The following is a 15,401-nucleotide window of genomic DNA, read 5'->3' on the forward strand; positions in this document are numbered from 1 at the left end:
AAATCAAGTCACTAGAGAAAAAAATAGCAATGATATGAAGAAATGGAAATTTGGTCTCTAAGCATAAAGTAGTAGTTATACTAGCACACACTTATGTAATATTTGATAATTTACAGAGTACTTACAATTCTAAAATAATTACAAATATTATCAACCCATTTTACACATGGAGAGGATATAGCAAGTATTTGCTTATTAAGTACCATATGCCAGACTTCCAGACACTGCAAAGTGATTTGCAAATATGACCTCATTTTATCTTAACAATAATTGTATTCTTTTTTACAGGTAGGTGCTGTTATCCCCATCTTCTAGTTGAGGAAACTGAGGAAGAAAGAGGTTATATGACTGTTGGCTCAGGGTTACATAGTCGATAACTGTCAGAAGCGTAACTTGAGCTTGAATCTTCCTAACTCTGGCCCTAGTCCTCTGTTCTTTTTGCCACCAGCTATTTCAATTAGGAAACAATCTCTCAAAAGAGGTTCTCACTTAACAAAACCAATGTAGCCAAAGTTAGAAAAAACTGAGGAAACTAGGGAAATATTTTAAAGGTTTCTCCAATAAAGGCCTCATTTCTCAAACATATAGGGAACTAAAACCCAGATTATAAAACGATTCCCTAACTGATAAGTGGTCAAAAGATATGAACAGGAAATTTTCTGAAGAAATCAAAGCTATCAAAGATCAAAAGAAAAAATGCTCTAAATGACTATTAATTGGAGAGATGCAAACTAAAACAACTGAGGTAGCACCTCACACCTCTCTAATTGACTAACGTGACACAAAAGAAAAAAATCACATACTGGAGGAGCTGTAGAAAAGTTGGAACACTAATGCACTGTTGGAGTTGTGATCTGGTCCAACCATTCTGAAGAACAATTTGAAACTACAGTCAGAAAGTTATAAAACTGCAGTACCACTACTAGGTCTCTATCTCAGTGAGATCAAAGAAAACAGGAAAGCATCTATGTGTACAAAATGTTTATAGCAGCATCTTTTGTGGTGGCAAGGGATTGGAAATCAAGGGAATACCCATCAATTGAGCAATAGTTGAACAAGTATAGTAGGTGGTTGAGAAGGACTACTGCTGTGCTATAAGAATTGATGACCAAGAGGATTTCAGAAAAACCTGGCCAGACTTGTATGAACATGATGTAGTGAAATAAACAGAAGCAGGAGAACATTGCCCATGGTAACAGCAATACTGTACAATGATCAGTTGTGAAAGACTTAGCTGTTCTGATCAAGACAGTACCTAAGACAGTTCCAAAGGACTCATGATGGAAACTGTTCCACCTCAGGGAAAGAGAATTGATAGTTGATAGTCTCTGCGTGCAGATTTAAGCATACTTTTTTCACTTTTCTTGCATTTAGAGAGGTTTTTAGTTTTGTTTTTTTTTAACAGGGCTACTAATGTAGAAAAATAATGCATGATTTCACATGTATAATTGATATCATACTGCGTGCCCTCTCAGAAAAAGTAATTGGGAGGGGAAGAATTTGATACTCAAAAATTTTAATGAATGTTATAAATAAAAATAGTCCATTTCAAGACCTTATGTAAGCAGCATCCATGTGTTTGGATGCTAAGCCTAGTGTTATTTCTCACAATAATCACACATGCATGCATGCACGTCATGCTTTAAGATTGACAGCATGCTATTCCCAAAACTCTTTGAAGCAGGTAGTGCAAAAGAGTATGTATGCTGAGATGTAGTGAGGTTAGCATTCTGGCTCAAGTCTCCTGACCTTGGATTCCCTTTCCACTTCCTCAGTCTTTGCATTTTTCCTTTTCTAATAAGAGAATTCTTTGTGTCTTTAAGGAGTACATTCGCCTACTGCAGCCTTGGTGTCAAGTGAATGTAGGCTCCTGCCGCTTTATGATGGGCCGGTGCTACCTGGTTTCAGGAGAAGGCCACAAGGTAAATTGAGGCCTCCTCTTTCTGGCTGACTAACTGGGAGAAGTTCTGGCAACTGCAAGAAACTACTATTTGCTGGGAAGCATCTGTCTCATTGTAGCTGTGGATGGCTCGAAGAGTACTTTCTGGTACCAGTCTGACTCTTAAGTGTTTGATCTTCAGCTCTCATTTGCTGCTACAGCCTCTAGGGCTCAGAATTTTAAACCCTCCCTCCCTTCCATTTTGTTACAAGTGTTGGAAAGATAGAGACAATATTTGTAAACCACTTAGCACAGTCCCTGGCACACAACAGGTGTTAATTAATGCTAGTTCCCATCTTCCCCTCCTCATGATGCTTATAATATTCCTTTGTTTCCTTAGGCTCTGGAATGTTTTTGCCAAGCTGCATCTGAAGTGGGCAGAGAAGAATTCTTAGATCGGTTGATCCGTACAGAGGATGGGGAGATCGTTTCTACACCTCGGCTACAGTATTATGATAAGGTATTAAATCTTCATCTGAACCTTTCCAACTCCTGGCACACGTATAAATGTATTACTGGGTCTTGGGAAAGGAGGGTTAGTGCTGGGTAAAATAGAAGTGTTATTACTTTATCACTTACTAAACCTCTAAAGAAGAATGCATTGCCAAGGGAAAAATGCAGATGTTAGAATGTTAGCTATTGAGTTAAACAGGCTCAGAGAATTCCCAAAGCAATAACACTATTTCCCAGCTAGAGCCAGACTGTAGGTGACTAGAGAGAAAAAATGAAAATTGCTCAATATTCCATCCCAGGCTTATCTAGCTCTAGAATCATTGGTAAAGATGAGTATTGCCAAAAAGAAACCAAGTGTACTTTTTCATCATAAATTGAAATTCGGTGCAAAATTATTCAGCTGCTAATAAATTCAAAGTTCTCACAAGTGCTGAGTTGATAAGACATGTTAGTTAACATCCAATGCAAATCATCCGTCAACTTCATCTGTGCATCCTTAACCATCTGTAGAATTGTGTTTGTGAACTTGGAGGAGAATTGAGAGACTAGCCCAGTGTGTTATAGTAAAAGGAGCTAAAAGAGTCCCCAGACTCTTCACAAACCAAACATCACCAGAAAACCAACAACAGGAGAAATGCGCTGACAAAGAAAATGGACAAAAAACCAAAGGTGCCAGTGAAAAAGTGGAAACTCCAAAGCAGTGTGGGTACTAGAAAGCCACTAGGGGTTCTAAGAGGTGCTCCTAGCCAGGTGCTATAGCCAAAGAAGTGAAGCAAGAGGTTGCAAATCCAAGATCAAAAATAAGAGAACTTGAGAAAAGAGGCAGCTAGGTGGCTCAGTGGATAGAGAACCAGGCCTAGAGACAGGAGAATCTGGGTTCAAATCTGGCCTCAGACACTTCCTAGTTGTGTGACTCTGGGCAAGTCACTTAATCCCTATTGCCTAGTCCTTAATGTCTCTTTTGCCTTGGAACCTCCCATCTACAAGACACATGTGGTATTTTTTTTACCTTCTGTCTTAGAATAGGGATTGAGTGATTTACCCAGGGTCACACAACTAGGCAATGTCTGAAGCTAGATTTGAACCTGAGATCTCCTTTCTCCAGTCTTGGCTCTACTCACTGAGCCACCTAGCTACCTTGCACATAAGGTGTTAATCCCAAGCTGGACAGAGAAAACTATGGACTGACACTAAGGAATATTAATGTGAAAATACTAAATGAAATACAAATAAAAATGAGAAGAGAAGCTTTTTCTAAGAGGACTTTTACACAGTATTGACTCCAAGATGGAAGGTAAGGGTTTAAAAAAAAAACAATGACTTTTATTTAGACTCCAATTGTCCAAAGCCCTAGGAAGCTTTTCAGATTTCCCTTTCCTTTTATATCCTTAAGCTATTTCATTATTTTCTAATATATTCATAAAAGGAATGAAGATACAGTTCAAAATTAATTTATCTTTTGGATTTTCTTTATACTATGCCTGTTTTAAATTGTCACAAATAATTAAAGTTTAATAGGTGACATTTTTATAATGTGTAGAAATAAAAGTGGGAGAGTTATGTGATAAAAGTAAGATTAAGAACTAAGGAAGATACAGATGTAATAGAGCCAAGTATCTGGTCCTCTGCCTTGTTGCACCTTGTCAGCCTAAACTTTTCATATATCTTGCCTTCCTAATTGGTCTTGGAACCAGATTGTTCCTGTTCAGTCATTCAGTTGTGTGTTAACTCGTCATGCCTCCATTGGTTAGAGCTCCCCAGGCTCTTCTGGTCCATGGAGTTTTCCTGGCAAAGATATTGGAATGGTTTGCCATTTCCTTCTCCAATGGATCACCTTTTATCAGAAATTTCCACTAGGGGTGAAGCTAGGTGGCTCAGTGAAAAGATACCGGGCCTGGATTTGGAAGGACCCGGGTTCAAATCTGACCTCAGCTACTCCTAGCTGTGATCCTGGGCAAGTCACTTACCTTTAAAAAAAAAAAAGACAAAAATCCAACTCCACTATGACCCTAACCTTGCACCATATAGTTCATAGTTTCAATAAGCTATATAAGCCCCTTTGCTACTACAACACAATAATCTAGGAGGGAATCAAGAATGAAGTGCCTAATTCCTTTTCAATTTTATTATTCACTGCTTAAAAGCACATTTGTGATGACAAATTCCACCTATTTAGGTTTTGCGATTATTGGATGTGGTTGGTTTGCCTGAACTGGTGATTCAGTTGGCCACATTAGCAATAACAGAAGCAGGTGATGACTGGAAAAGCCAGGTAAGAAGAAAAATTTTTTGTAATGATCTTTTTTTAATATTGTTAAAGTTTGGTGAGATTTTTTTTTTTGCCTAAAACTTTGTACCATAGTTGAGGTTTATCATTCTACCTAACATTGCAATTTTTATACTCCTTTCCTTTATTTCATTTCTAGGCTACTTTAAGGACATGCATTTTCAAACATCATTTGGATTTAGGGCACAATAATCAAGCATATGAGGCCTTAACTCAGAATCCAGACCCCAGCAGGTAGATAATGAACTATTTTCACCATTGCCCCATGGGCCACAAAAGGAAGCTCACCCAATATCCCCCATTTTGTTCTTCTAGGCAGCTAGATTGCTTGCGACAATTAGTGGTAGTTCTCTGTGAACGCTCCCAACTCCAGGATCTGGTTGAGTTTCCGTATGTGAACCTGCATAATGAGGTAATTGGTCCTGCCTGAGAACACATGGGAAGAACTTTGGTGGCTTTGCCAGCTGCTGCAAACTCACTCACCTTGCTTTTTGTTTCTGGCCTTCAGGTTGTGGGGATAATTGAGTCACGTGCCCGAGCAGTGGATCTCATGACTCACAATTACTATGAGCTCCTGTATGCCTTCCACATCTATCGTCACAACTACCGAAAGGGTGAGGTCTTGGGCAAACTCAATTTCAGGGTGTCAGAACTGGTAGAGACCATCTAGTCCAATCATCTCATTGTGCAGTGAGGAAACAGGTTTAGAGAATGGAGTAAACTCTCCCAAAGTGAGGCTGGGGAGAGGAAATAGCAGGATTAGGCTTTGGATTGAAGAAACTACCAGTCACAAAGTGGGAGGGTACTCTAGTCTAGTACCCACTCGTTTTATAGCAGAGAAAAGGGTGACTCTGTGCCTTAATCAAGGCCCCTCATGGGCAGTGTGGGTATCTCTGTGACTTCACTTACAAAAGTATTATATAAACATACTACCTGCCTTTTGTTTTTGTTTTACTACCAGGATATTGTCATTTCACTTGGAAATTGTGACATAAAGTTTCTCCTCTACATCTTTTATCTTTTGGCCTTGAGCATACTATAGGAATAGGGTTTAGAGCTCAAAAATCTAATCCAGATGCCTTGTTTCACCTGGCTGTAAATTGAGATGCAGACTTTTTAAAACTCATTTGAAGTCACATAAGTAGTGTTAGAGCTGGGAGTCAAGTCCCATGACTGCAGATCTAGAGCTCTTCCCATTCCACCTTACTTTCTTATGCTCATCAGATGGTATGAACCAATTAGGACATACGCCTGAGAAGAGACTGTGATCTCTTAGGTGTATACTGTGTTCAGCTATTTACTTAAGGCAAACTTAGCTTAATTCAGATCGTGTGAAGATTCAGGTTATTTTGTAAATTCTGTACCATTTCAGTAATTTAACTTTGTCCTTCTTGTTGCTCTTGTTCTGAGCAAATATTGTGGTTTCCAGTCTTAACAAATGTTGAATCATTTAAGACTTTTTAAATTCCTAAGAGGAATACGTTCCTATTAGAGAGATTTGTTTGACCTTTCATCTCCCATAGTAACAAGCAAAATCCTTACGAGGGAGTCAGTTTTCAGGTTTTTTCCAAAATCTTACGTAACTTACTGAGTTCTTTAAAATTTCAGTCATTCCAAGGTAAAGAACGCCTCCCTTTTCAGATCATTTTTTGACAAACTCGTTTTCTTTTTCTTTAGGAGTGGTTTTTTTTTCTATCTCTGCCTAAAGAATTCTTGTCTGTGAAGAAATGGAAACATCTTTGGATTGGTCTTCAGTTTACTGGGGAAAATAACTGACTATAATTCTTCTTTTTTTTTTAATTAATTGAAATAGATTTGTTTCAACACAAAATATACTTCCCAAATAACACCCAAGTGCTTTTTTAAAAACCCTTATCTTCTGTCCTAGTTTTAATACTATACATTGATTCGAAGGCAGAAAAGTGGAAAAGACTAGGCAATGATGGTTAAGTGACTTGTCTAGGGTCACACAGCTAGAAAGTGTCTCAAGCCAGATTTGAACCTAGGACCTCCCATCATTGAGACATCTGTATTTCCCTGAGAGCCTTTATAAGGAGCATTCTAAATAGTTATGTTTAAGAAACATCTTTGATATCCCCAAATGATAGAACATTTTATACATATTATTGTGAATGGATAGATTACCAGACTTTGGAGCCAGGGGGACCTGCCCACATCTGACAGAAATTAATTCCCATTTGGGGCAGGTCATGTAACCTTTTAGTGCCCCCAGCAACTCTCTTAAGACTCATCAAAGTATGATGACTTATTTATAAGCGTACAATTAGTAAGTTTTAGAAGTGAGATATAGATCTTGATGTCTCTCAATTCCAAATTTAGTGCTCTTTCCTTCAAACCATGCTGTCTTTCATGTTCCCATGGAAAAAAAAGGAATTGTGCTTTGGTTGAAAAGCAGACGGGGGCAGTTAGGTAGCATAGTGAATAAAGTGCAGGCCTCGAATTAGGAAGACCCAGGTTCAAATCCGGCTTCAGACACTTGCTACATGTGTGACTCTGGGAAATCACTTAGCCCCAATTACCTAGCCCTTGCTGCTCTTCTGTCTTAGAATTGATATAAGGCAGAAGCCAAGCAAAAGCATAGACTGTTATAATTTTAAGTTAATATGTGCTGTTTGTCAGTTTTAGCCCCTGGAAGGTGGCAGTGTAATAGAGAAGGGAAGCATTGGTTGTCTTTCTGAAGTCTCACCTATCCTTGTTCCACAGCTGGCACAGTGATGTTTGAGTATGGCATGCGTCTTGGCAGGGAAGTACGCACTCTCCGGGGTCTTGAGAAACAAGGCAACTGTTACCTGGCTGCCATCAACTGCTTACGGCTGATCCGTCCAGAATATGCATGGATTGTGCAGCCAGCCTCCGGGGCAGTGGTACATAAATGTTCTGTCTTTGAAATTTTGTATTTACTAACAACTACAACAGTAATATCCTTTTTAGTATGACATAACCACATTTATTATCTCATTTTATTTTATCTAATTTAAACTTTCTGCCTTTCAACTTTTATTTCATGGCATTATGATAGTTATTGACCTGTTACTGTCTAGTTGTGATGATTTTAGCTTTCCAACTGGCAATGACCAGACACTTTTCTTGATACAAAATTGGGGAAAAAAGGTGAAAAATGTTTGATTGTGTGTTCTGCATCTAATGCATATATGTTCATTAAGTTAATGTTACATTTAAAGTTTTCCTTTGGTGGTTATGAGTTTGCTTAGATCCATCCATATTCTTTGCTTGATTCCTTTTATAGTCAAAGATAGAGATACCCAGGCATAATCCTCACTAGCTACCTTAAATGCAGTGGAGTACATAGCCTTGGAACTAAGTAAAGCTAATTGTGCTAAATAGAGATCAAATCCCAAACCAGGACTTACAAACACTGTATTTTAGCCAAATATGCAAAGGAACCAAAACCACTTTTTCTTGGCCCTCATCGTAAGAGCACCCATGCAAGCAAATAATGCCTATTGTAAATTAAAATGGATATTGTTGCCACTTTTGCTGTATTGGTAAAGTTGAGTTGATTATTTCTAATTAAAATTTCCATCACCCAGCTGATCACTTTTTTGTCTACTAGTATGAACGTCCTGGAGCCTCCCCAAAAAGGAATCATGATGGAGAATGCACAGCTGTCCCAAGTAAGTGAAAACCTTCAACTAAGTGTTTGTTGCCTGGTAATTGTTTAAATCTTTGCTTTAGTGACTACTTAATTCTTATTTCATGAACTTGTTTTTGACTGATCTACACAATCCGAGAACTAATTGAAACAGATTTAATGTTACTTTGATTTTTTTTTTAACCTTCAGACATTTGGGCTTTGGGAAGACCCACTGGTTCTATACCACCTTCCTTATGCCTTTGGAAATTGAAAGGTTTTATTTAATGACTGGCAGAGGGTTGATAAGATCCATTAGTCTGTCTGGCACCATCTGATTTATCCTGGGGTTTTAGAATCTCTCTCTTTGTGATTTCATAGCAAGCCGACAAGTTGAAATCTTAGAACTAGAGGATCTAGAGAGGGAGTGTTCCTTAGCCCGCATTCGCCTTACTCTAGCTCAACATGACCCATCTGCAGTTGCCATTGCAGGTAAGAATTCTCTCATTTACATTTCTTCTTAAATACCATTAAAAGCTCTTTTAAAATACCCTTCTGTATGTGCATTTTCTCAGACTAAATACACAACAAGCTAGAGGCTGTGATATAAATCTTTCTCCAGGAAGCTCTTAAATATGACTTGCTTCTCAAGAAATAGGAGTAAAACTAAATATATTTCTCATCTGTACAGGTAGCTCATCAGCAGAGGAAATGGTCACTCTCTTGGTGCAAGCTGGCCTTTTTGACACAGCCATCTCGCTCTGTCAGACTTTTAAACTCTCCCTAACACCAGTCTTTGAGGGACTCGCTTTCAAGTATGTATCAAATTATCTTGTTATCAAACATTGGCAGCCTGCTTCTTATTACAAAACATGGCTGAATACAGTAGCTTAGCATACATTATTAAGCACAGTGTCATTGCTTTCTGAAGAACTGCATTTATAAAGGAGTTTGTTTTTTCTTAACCTCGTGTACCATTTATTCAAATTCATTGGGGTTCTTTTATCTTTGAAATTTATAGCTGACAATTGACACTTCTTAGTTATATTTAAGCTTCTATCTTTATTGTTAGCTAATTAGATATTTCAGTTTGAAAATGTTTCAGAATTTTTATTGGAAATTGAGTGGGAAGGTAGAGTTAGTGACTCAATACTAGTAACTTTTAGAAAGAAGGGTGCTTAAATGCTTACTTTACATTACAGGTGCATCAAATTGCAGTTTGGTGGTGAGGCAGCACAGGCAGAAGCATGGGCTTGGTTAGCAGCCAATCAGCTTTCTTCTGTCATTACCACCAAGGAGTCCAGGTACCTTATTACTATCATGAATTTGCCATGGATTTTGGATTTAAGTGTCTCAGTATTATAGCCTATGTGAGTGACTGAACTGTATAAATTGTTTATATACTTGGAGCTAACTTGCTTATTTTGGGTTCGATGTTCTTTGGAACTGAAATATATGAGTATATATGCAATGCTGTTCCCTCTTCCCCTTTCCCCTCAATTAAAAAATTCTTAGGCCATTCAACCAGAAGGCTGTTGTAAGCAAAGTATTTTGTAAACTCAAAAGTACCATAAAAATAGTTTTGATTAGTCTGAAGTTTGTATATAATGTTTCCAATATGGCATCCCTTTCCCTCCACCAACCCCTAGAAAGCAAGACTTTCCATCCAGATTTCACTATGGCCATGTAATGTTCAAGCGTCATTTAGTTCTCTTTGACTTAATTCACCTCCTCCTGACTTACTCCCTGGGAGCAGTTTTCTCCCTTAAGCATTCCCCTTCAAACCCAATAAAGTCAAGTGTTTTGTGCCCTAGATCAGGTCCTGCCTTTTCTAACTTAGCTCACAGTGATCTTTCATTTCTGCTTTTCCATATATGGTGGAATTATAGCAGGAAAATTGCTTTCTTCCCTAAACTGCTGCCTCTATATAATTTTCTTTATTGTTTTATCTTAACTTTGATAACAGAGTGTATCACCTGGCAGGGGGGAGAGGGATCACAAAGAAGCCTTCTGCCTCTATATACCCACATAAAGGCTAGCGTTATATGGTTTGTTGAAGTCTAATGTACAGACATTACAAATTTGTTTTTTACAAATATTTCCTTAGAGATCAGTCGTTTATTTTCATTTCAGTTTAGTAAAATTATTTAGGTTTTAATTATTGGCTTTCATCATTTATCTTTATTAGTTTTTGTTACTATCTCATAGGTTTTATTTTATTTTTTTAAATCCTTACTTACCATCTTAGAATCAGTATTGTGCATTGGTTCCAAGGCAGAAGAGTGGTAAGGGCTAGGCAATGGGGGTTAAGTGACTTACCTAGGGTCACACGGCTAGGCAATGTCAAGCCACATTTGAATCCAGGACCTTTTGTCTGTGGGCCTAGCTCTCAATCAATTGAGCTATTTAGCTGCCCCCTGTCTCATAGATTTTTAATTCTGGGCAGGTATGTGAAAACATTTTCCCTCAGCTTTTCTTCTTTGGTTTACCACAGTCCACAAAAAAAAAAAACCTAAATGGACTTACTAGGGTTTTTTTCTGAATACAACTATTATATTGCGTTTTTGTATGAACAGAGCAGTTCAGTCTTCATTAAGATATATCTTATATATATATATATTTTTTTTTAAGCTGGATTTTCCTTTTAAATACACATTTTAAGCTCTACCAGAAGAGTCTTATTAAGGAATATGAAAATTATTCATTTTTTCCAGTGCTACTGATGAAGCTTGGAGGTTGTTGTCATCTTACTTGGATAAATACAAATGCCAAAATAACTTGTATCACCACTGTGTAATCAATAAGCTGTTGTCCCATGGGGTGCCTCCACCCAATTGGATTATCAATAATTACAAGGTAAGTAGTGCCTCTGTGCATAAAAGCTATCTAGCCACTAATCTCCCTAACCTGATTAGTAGTGGCATAGTGATCCAGCAGAGACTTGTAAGAAAATAAATAGAAAAAGTGTGGCTATAGTTCATTCTGTCACTATATTGCCTTTGGGTATAGAATTTGGGTATAGAATAAAATCTAACATATAGAATCTAATTTCTAGAGCTCTTTAAGATATACAAAGTACTTTCTGCACAACAGGCTTGTGAGATAGGAGGCAATGTAAGGATTCTGTTCCATTTGCACTCACTCCATTCCTAACTGGAACTGAAGGAAGGTTCAGCTATTGCCTACCCAGCTAGATCACAGCCACAGGACTGTGGCTCGGGCATTTGGCTGCTTGGGGCAGCCCCAGACTTCATCAGCTTTTCTAGTTTCAGTCTCCCTTTTGCAGGCAAAGAAGTAGAACCCAAGACAGGTACCCTGGTGATTGTGAGGCTGCCTTCAGGCCCCCACACCAGGACTCCTTTACTTACATCAGTGAAGGCACTACCTCATTGTTTATTCCACAAACACATTTAAATTGGATAAAACCCCAAAACAAAATGATACTATAATCAGGGTCTGATTGGCTCCCAAATAATTACTTACGTTCTGTAATCCTATGATTTACCAAGCACTTTCCCCACAACAACCGTGAGAGGCAGGTAATGGTGGTAGCATCCTCATTGTGGAGGTGGAAAAATTGAAAAATTTAACAAAGGCATCTACAATCAGTGCCTTCTCTTACTCTCCTCTCATCTAAACCCTCTACGTTCTGGCTTCACTGACCCATCATTTAATGGAATCTCCAAGTGCTAAAGTGGACCTGTCTAGGGTCCACAGCCAATAGTTGGTAAAGCTGAGGTTTGAACACAGGACTCCTATTTTTAAAGTCTTATTCCACCCTGTACAATGGTATATCAAGGAGAACTGGGGATAGTCTTCATTACAAAAGAAATTCAAAGAAAAGGGATTCTATTAGGCATAGGAGAGAATATTTTTTCAGAAAATCTGGCTTTTTCTGGTTATGTGTTGGGGACACCCAGTTCTCCCTGACAGAAATTAATCTGCTGTTTCCAAGTGTTGTAGATCATGTGAAAGATGGTTAACAGTGGTGTCCTTGTAGTTTCTGCAGTGGAGCATTTCATCTCCCACCTCCATGCCTGGAATACTCTTTCCTTCAGCTATTTTTCCTGGCTTCCTCTAAGTCTTAGTTTAAATTCCATCTTCTTCATGACACCTTTCCCTAATTAATGCCTCTCCTTCACAGATTCCCTTCCATTACTCTGTATCTTGTTCATAACAAGTTAATCATATCTAAGGTCTTTTGAGGGTAGAAGGACTAGTTTGCCTTCCTTTGGATAATATTTATCCATGGTGCCTGCTTGCACATTATAAATACTTGATAAATTCTTGTTGATTGAGGGATTTAAAAATACTTTAAAGGCAATCAAGTACTTCTTTCATATAACCATTCCAACAGAGGAAGAAGGAAAGGGCTCATATGTATGTATGTTTAAGTTCTATGGAAAAAAATTACTGTATTCTAGTAAAACTTGAAATGTACCACTTTGTCTAAATTGATCTATAAATACCCCTCTTTATCTTTCCTTCTCTTTTTTTTTAACCCTTACCTTCCATCTTAGGATCAATACTGTGTATTGGTTCCATAGCAGAAGAGAGCTAAGGACTAGGCAATGAGAATTAAGTGACTTGGCCAAGACTACTCAACTAGGAAGTGTCTGAGGTCACATTTGAACCCAGGACCTCCTGCCTCTGGCTCTGGCTCTTAATCCACTGAGCCACTTAGCTGCCCCACCCCCGCCCCCCCTTTTTTATCTTTCAAATGTAATCAAAAATGGTTTTATTATTATCAGTATAGTTACCATATGGCCTATTTTAAAATATAAAATTTCCCAGAATAACCTGAATCTTTAGGTAAGACCATCCCTAAGAAATTTCAAAACAAATTTTCTTTTAAAAATCAGTTATCACAGAATGACTTAAGCATAAGGGCTCCAAGATACCAGACATTCTTATACCTTGATTCACCAAAATAAGTGTAATGTCTGTAAGATGAGGGTTTAACAAAATGCTACATTTTCCCATCCTTCCCTTTTGCAGAAGGTTGATGCTGCTGAATTACTCCGTCTATACTTAAACTATGACCTTTTAGAAGAAGCTGTGGATTTGGTTTCTGAGTATGTTGATGCTGTCCTGGGAAAAGGACATCAATACTTTGGAATTGAGGTAGGCACAAATTGACAAATTTTCCTCTGGTTAGTTAAACCAGGTTCTGTAATGAAACTTCTCATTGGGTTAATTCCATTCTATTTCTAGTAAATTACACCACTGGATTTTTTTTCCTCTGAAATTTAAGTATTTGTTACCTCTATTTTTCCACTTGTGAAATGGGAATGATAAATAATGTCTTGTTTTCCTACCTTAAGGAGTTATGATCAGTTAGCCTGCATGAAGAAGTACTGTATAGATGGGTACAGAGAGTTGTTTTTCTTTTTTAAGAATATCCACATGGGAATACTGTTTTAATATTGATTTATATTAAAACTTTTTTTAAATTGCTTACTATTTTGTTTTTTAATTCAATTCCATGAAAAAACAATTCTCTTAACCTTCATTTTCTTTTAAGTTTGAGCCAAATTCTCTCCCTCCCATCACTCTGAGACAGCAAGCTGATATAGATCTTACATGTGCAGTCGTGTTATTGGTCCTTTGGTGAAAGAGATCTCAAACAAATGAAAGAAAAAGAGTGAAATATAGTATATCTTTGACTACATTCAGACTCCATCAATCCTTTCTCTGAAAGCAGATGGCATTTTTTATCATGAGGATTTTCTTGGATCACTGCATTGCTAGGATAGCTGTCATGGGTAAATGTTCATCATATAATATTGCTGTTACTGTGTACAGTGTTCTCCTGGTTCTGCTCACTTCACTTTGCATTAGAGCATATAGGTCTTTAGGCCTTTCTTTAATCATCCTTTACATTCCTTATATAGCACAGTAGTATTCCAGTACAATCATATGCCACAACTTGTTCAGCCTTTCCCCAATCATGGACATCCCCTCAGTTTCTAATTCTTAGCCACCTCAAAAAGAGCTGCTGCATATTTTTATACAAACAGGTCCTTTTCCTGTTTTTTTTTAATCTCTTTGGAATACAGACCTATGGTAGAATTGCTAGGGCAAAGGGTATGCGCAGTTTTAAAATTTAGGGGGCAAGGTTGGATTAGTTCCCAACTCCACCAGCAGTGCAGTAGTGACACTCCCCTCCAGAATTATTTTCTTTTCCTGCCATATTAGCAAATCTGCTAGGTGTGAGGTAGTACTTCAGGGTTGCTTTAATTTGCATTTCTGTAATCAAAAATGTAAATCAGAGTTTCTAGTGATATTCTGGGAATAGAAAGAGTGCCTGTATTAGTCATTTAGAGGAGACTGGACTTCACAAAGAAAGTTTAATGCTGAATGAAACCAGAATTTGCTCTTTTAATTAAGGAAAAAATTGATGTACCCAAAAGTAGTTAAATCAAGGAAGAAAATGAGATTTTAAAATATCCTTAAGAGTCTGCATGTGTAGCATTTACATTCTTTTTTTTTTAACCCTTCCATCTTAGAATCAATACTATATACTGGTTCCAAGGCAGAAGAGTGGTAAGGGGGCTAGTTAATGGGGGTGAAGTGCTTGCCCAGGGTCACACAGCTGGGAAGTGTCTGAGGCCCCATTTGAACCCAGGGCCTTCCGTCTCTAGGCCTGGCTCTCAATCTACTAAGCCACCTCGTTGTTCCCATATTCCTTTTGTTATTACAAACAAAAATAGACTTTGAAGAAAAAATGAAAGTATAAGCTCCATTCATGGATTAGAATAAAGATAGTAAACATCTTGGAATCTTCCAAGTGATTTAATTCCTTTTATAAAAGCTATCCTTTCCTTTTCCTTTTAGTTTCCACTGTCTGCAACCTCTCCAATGGTGTGGCTTCCATACTCTGCCATTGACCAGCTTCTTCAGTCACTGGGAGAAAATAGTGCCAACAGTCACAACCTTGCTGTAAGTGATTCTTCATTAAGAGCCAGCCAACTCACATGTTACTTTTTTTGGCCTTCACTTCCTAGGGCTTAAAATTGAAAAGGAAGGGAAAAGTGGTGGCAGCTTCACAAGCAACCTGGGTTCTAAATAGTGACAAAAATGAATTTGCTTCTTAGACTCCTGAGCTG

At 37.9% G+C, this 15,401-nt stretch overlaps 1 protein-coding gene across 1 annotated transcript in view; it reads left to right on the forward strand.

The window, feature by feature from the left end:
• The window catches only part of NUP160 (nucleoporin 160), a 40,657-nt gene that overhangs the window by 24,074 nt on the left and 1,182 nt on the right, over nt 1–15,401 (forward strand). The window contains exons 22-35 of the mRNA XM_007497441.3: nt 1,824–1,922; nt 2,280–2,399; nt 4,569–4,664; nt 4,819–4,913; nt 4,995–5,091; nt 5,188–5,293; nt 7,404–7,564; nt 8,275–8,335; nt 8,674–8,784; nt 8,984–9,107; nt 9,495–9,596; nt 11,007–11,148; nt 13,291–13,416; nt 15,130–15,234. Coding sequence (XP_007497503.1) covers nt 1,824–1,922; nt 2,280–2,399; nt 4,569–4,664; nt 4,819–4,913; nt 4,995–5,091; nt 5,188–5,293; nt 7,404–7,564; nt 8,275–8,335; nt 8,674–8,784; nt 8,984–9,107; nt 9,495–9,596; nt 11,007–11,148; nt 13,291–13,416; nt 15,130–15,234 — 1,545 coding nt within the window. The remainder of the gene's footprint in view (nt 1–1,823; nt 1,923–2,279; nt 2,400–4,568; nt 4,665–4,818; nt 4,914–4,994; nt 5,092–5,187; nt 5,294–7,403; nt 7,565–8,274; nt 8,336–8,673; nt 8,785–8,983; nt 9,108–9,494; nt 9,597–11,006; nt 11,149–13,290; nt 13,417–15,129; nt 15,235–15,401) is intronic.

Source organism: Monodelphis domestica, chromosome 6 (assembly GCF_027887165.1).
Source record: "Monodelphis domestica isolate mMonDom1 chromosome 6, mMonDom1.pri, whole genome shotgun sequence".
Lineage (NCBI taxonomy): Eukaryota > Metazoa > Chordata > Mammalia > Didelphimorphia > Didelphidae > Monodelphis > Monodelphis domestica.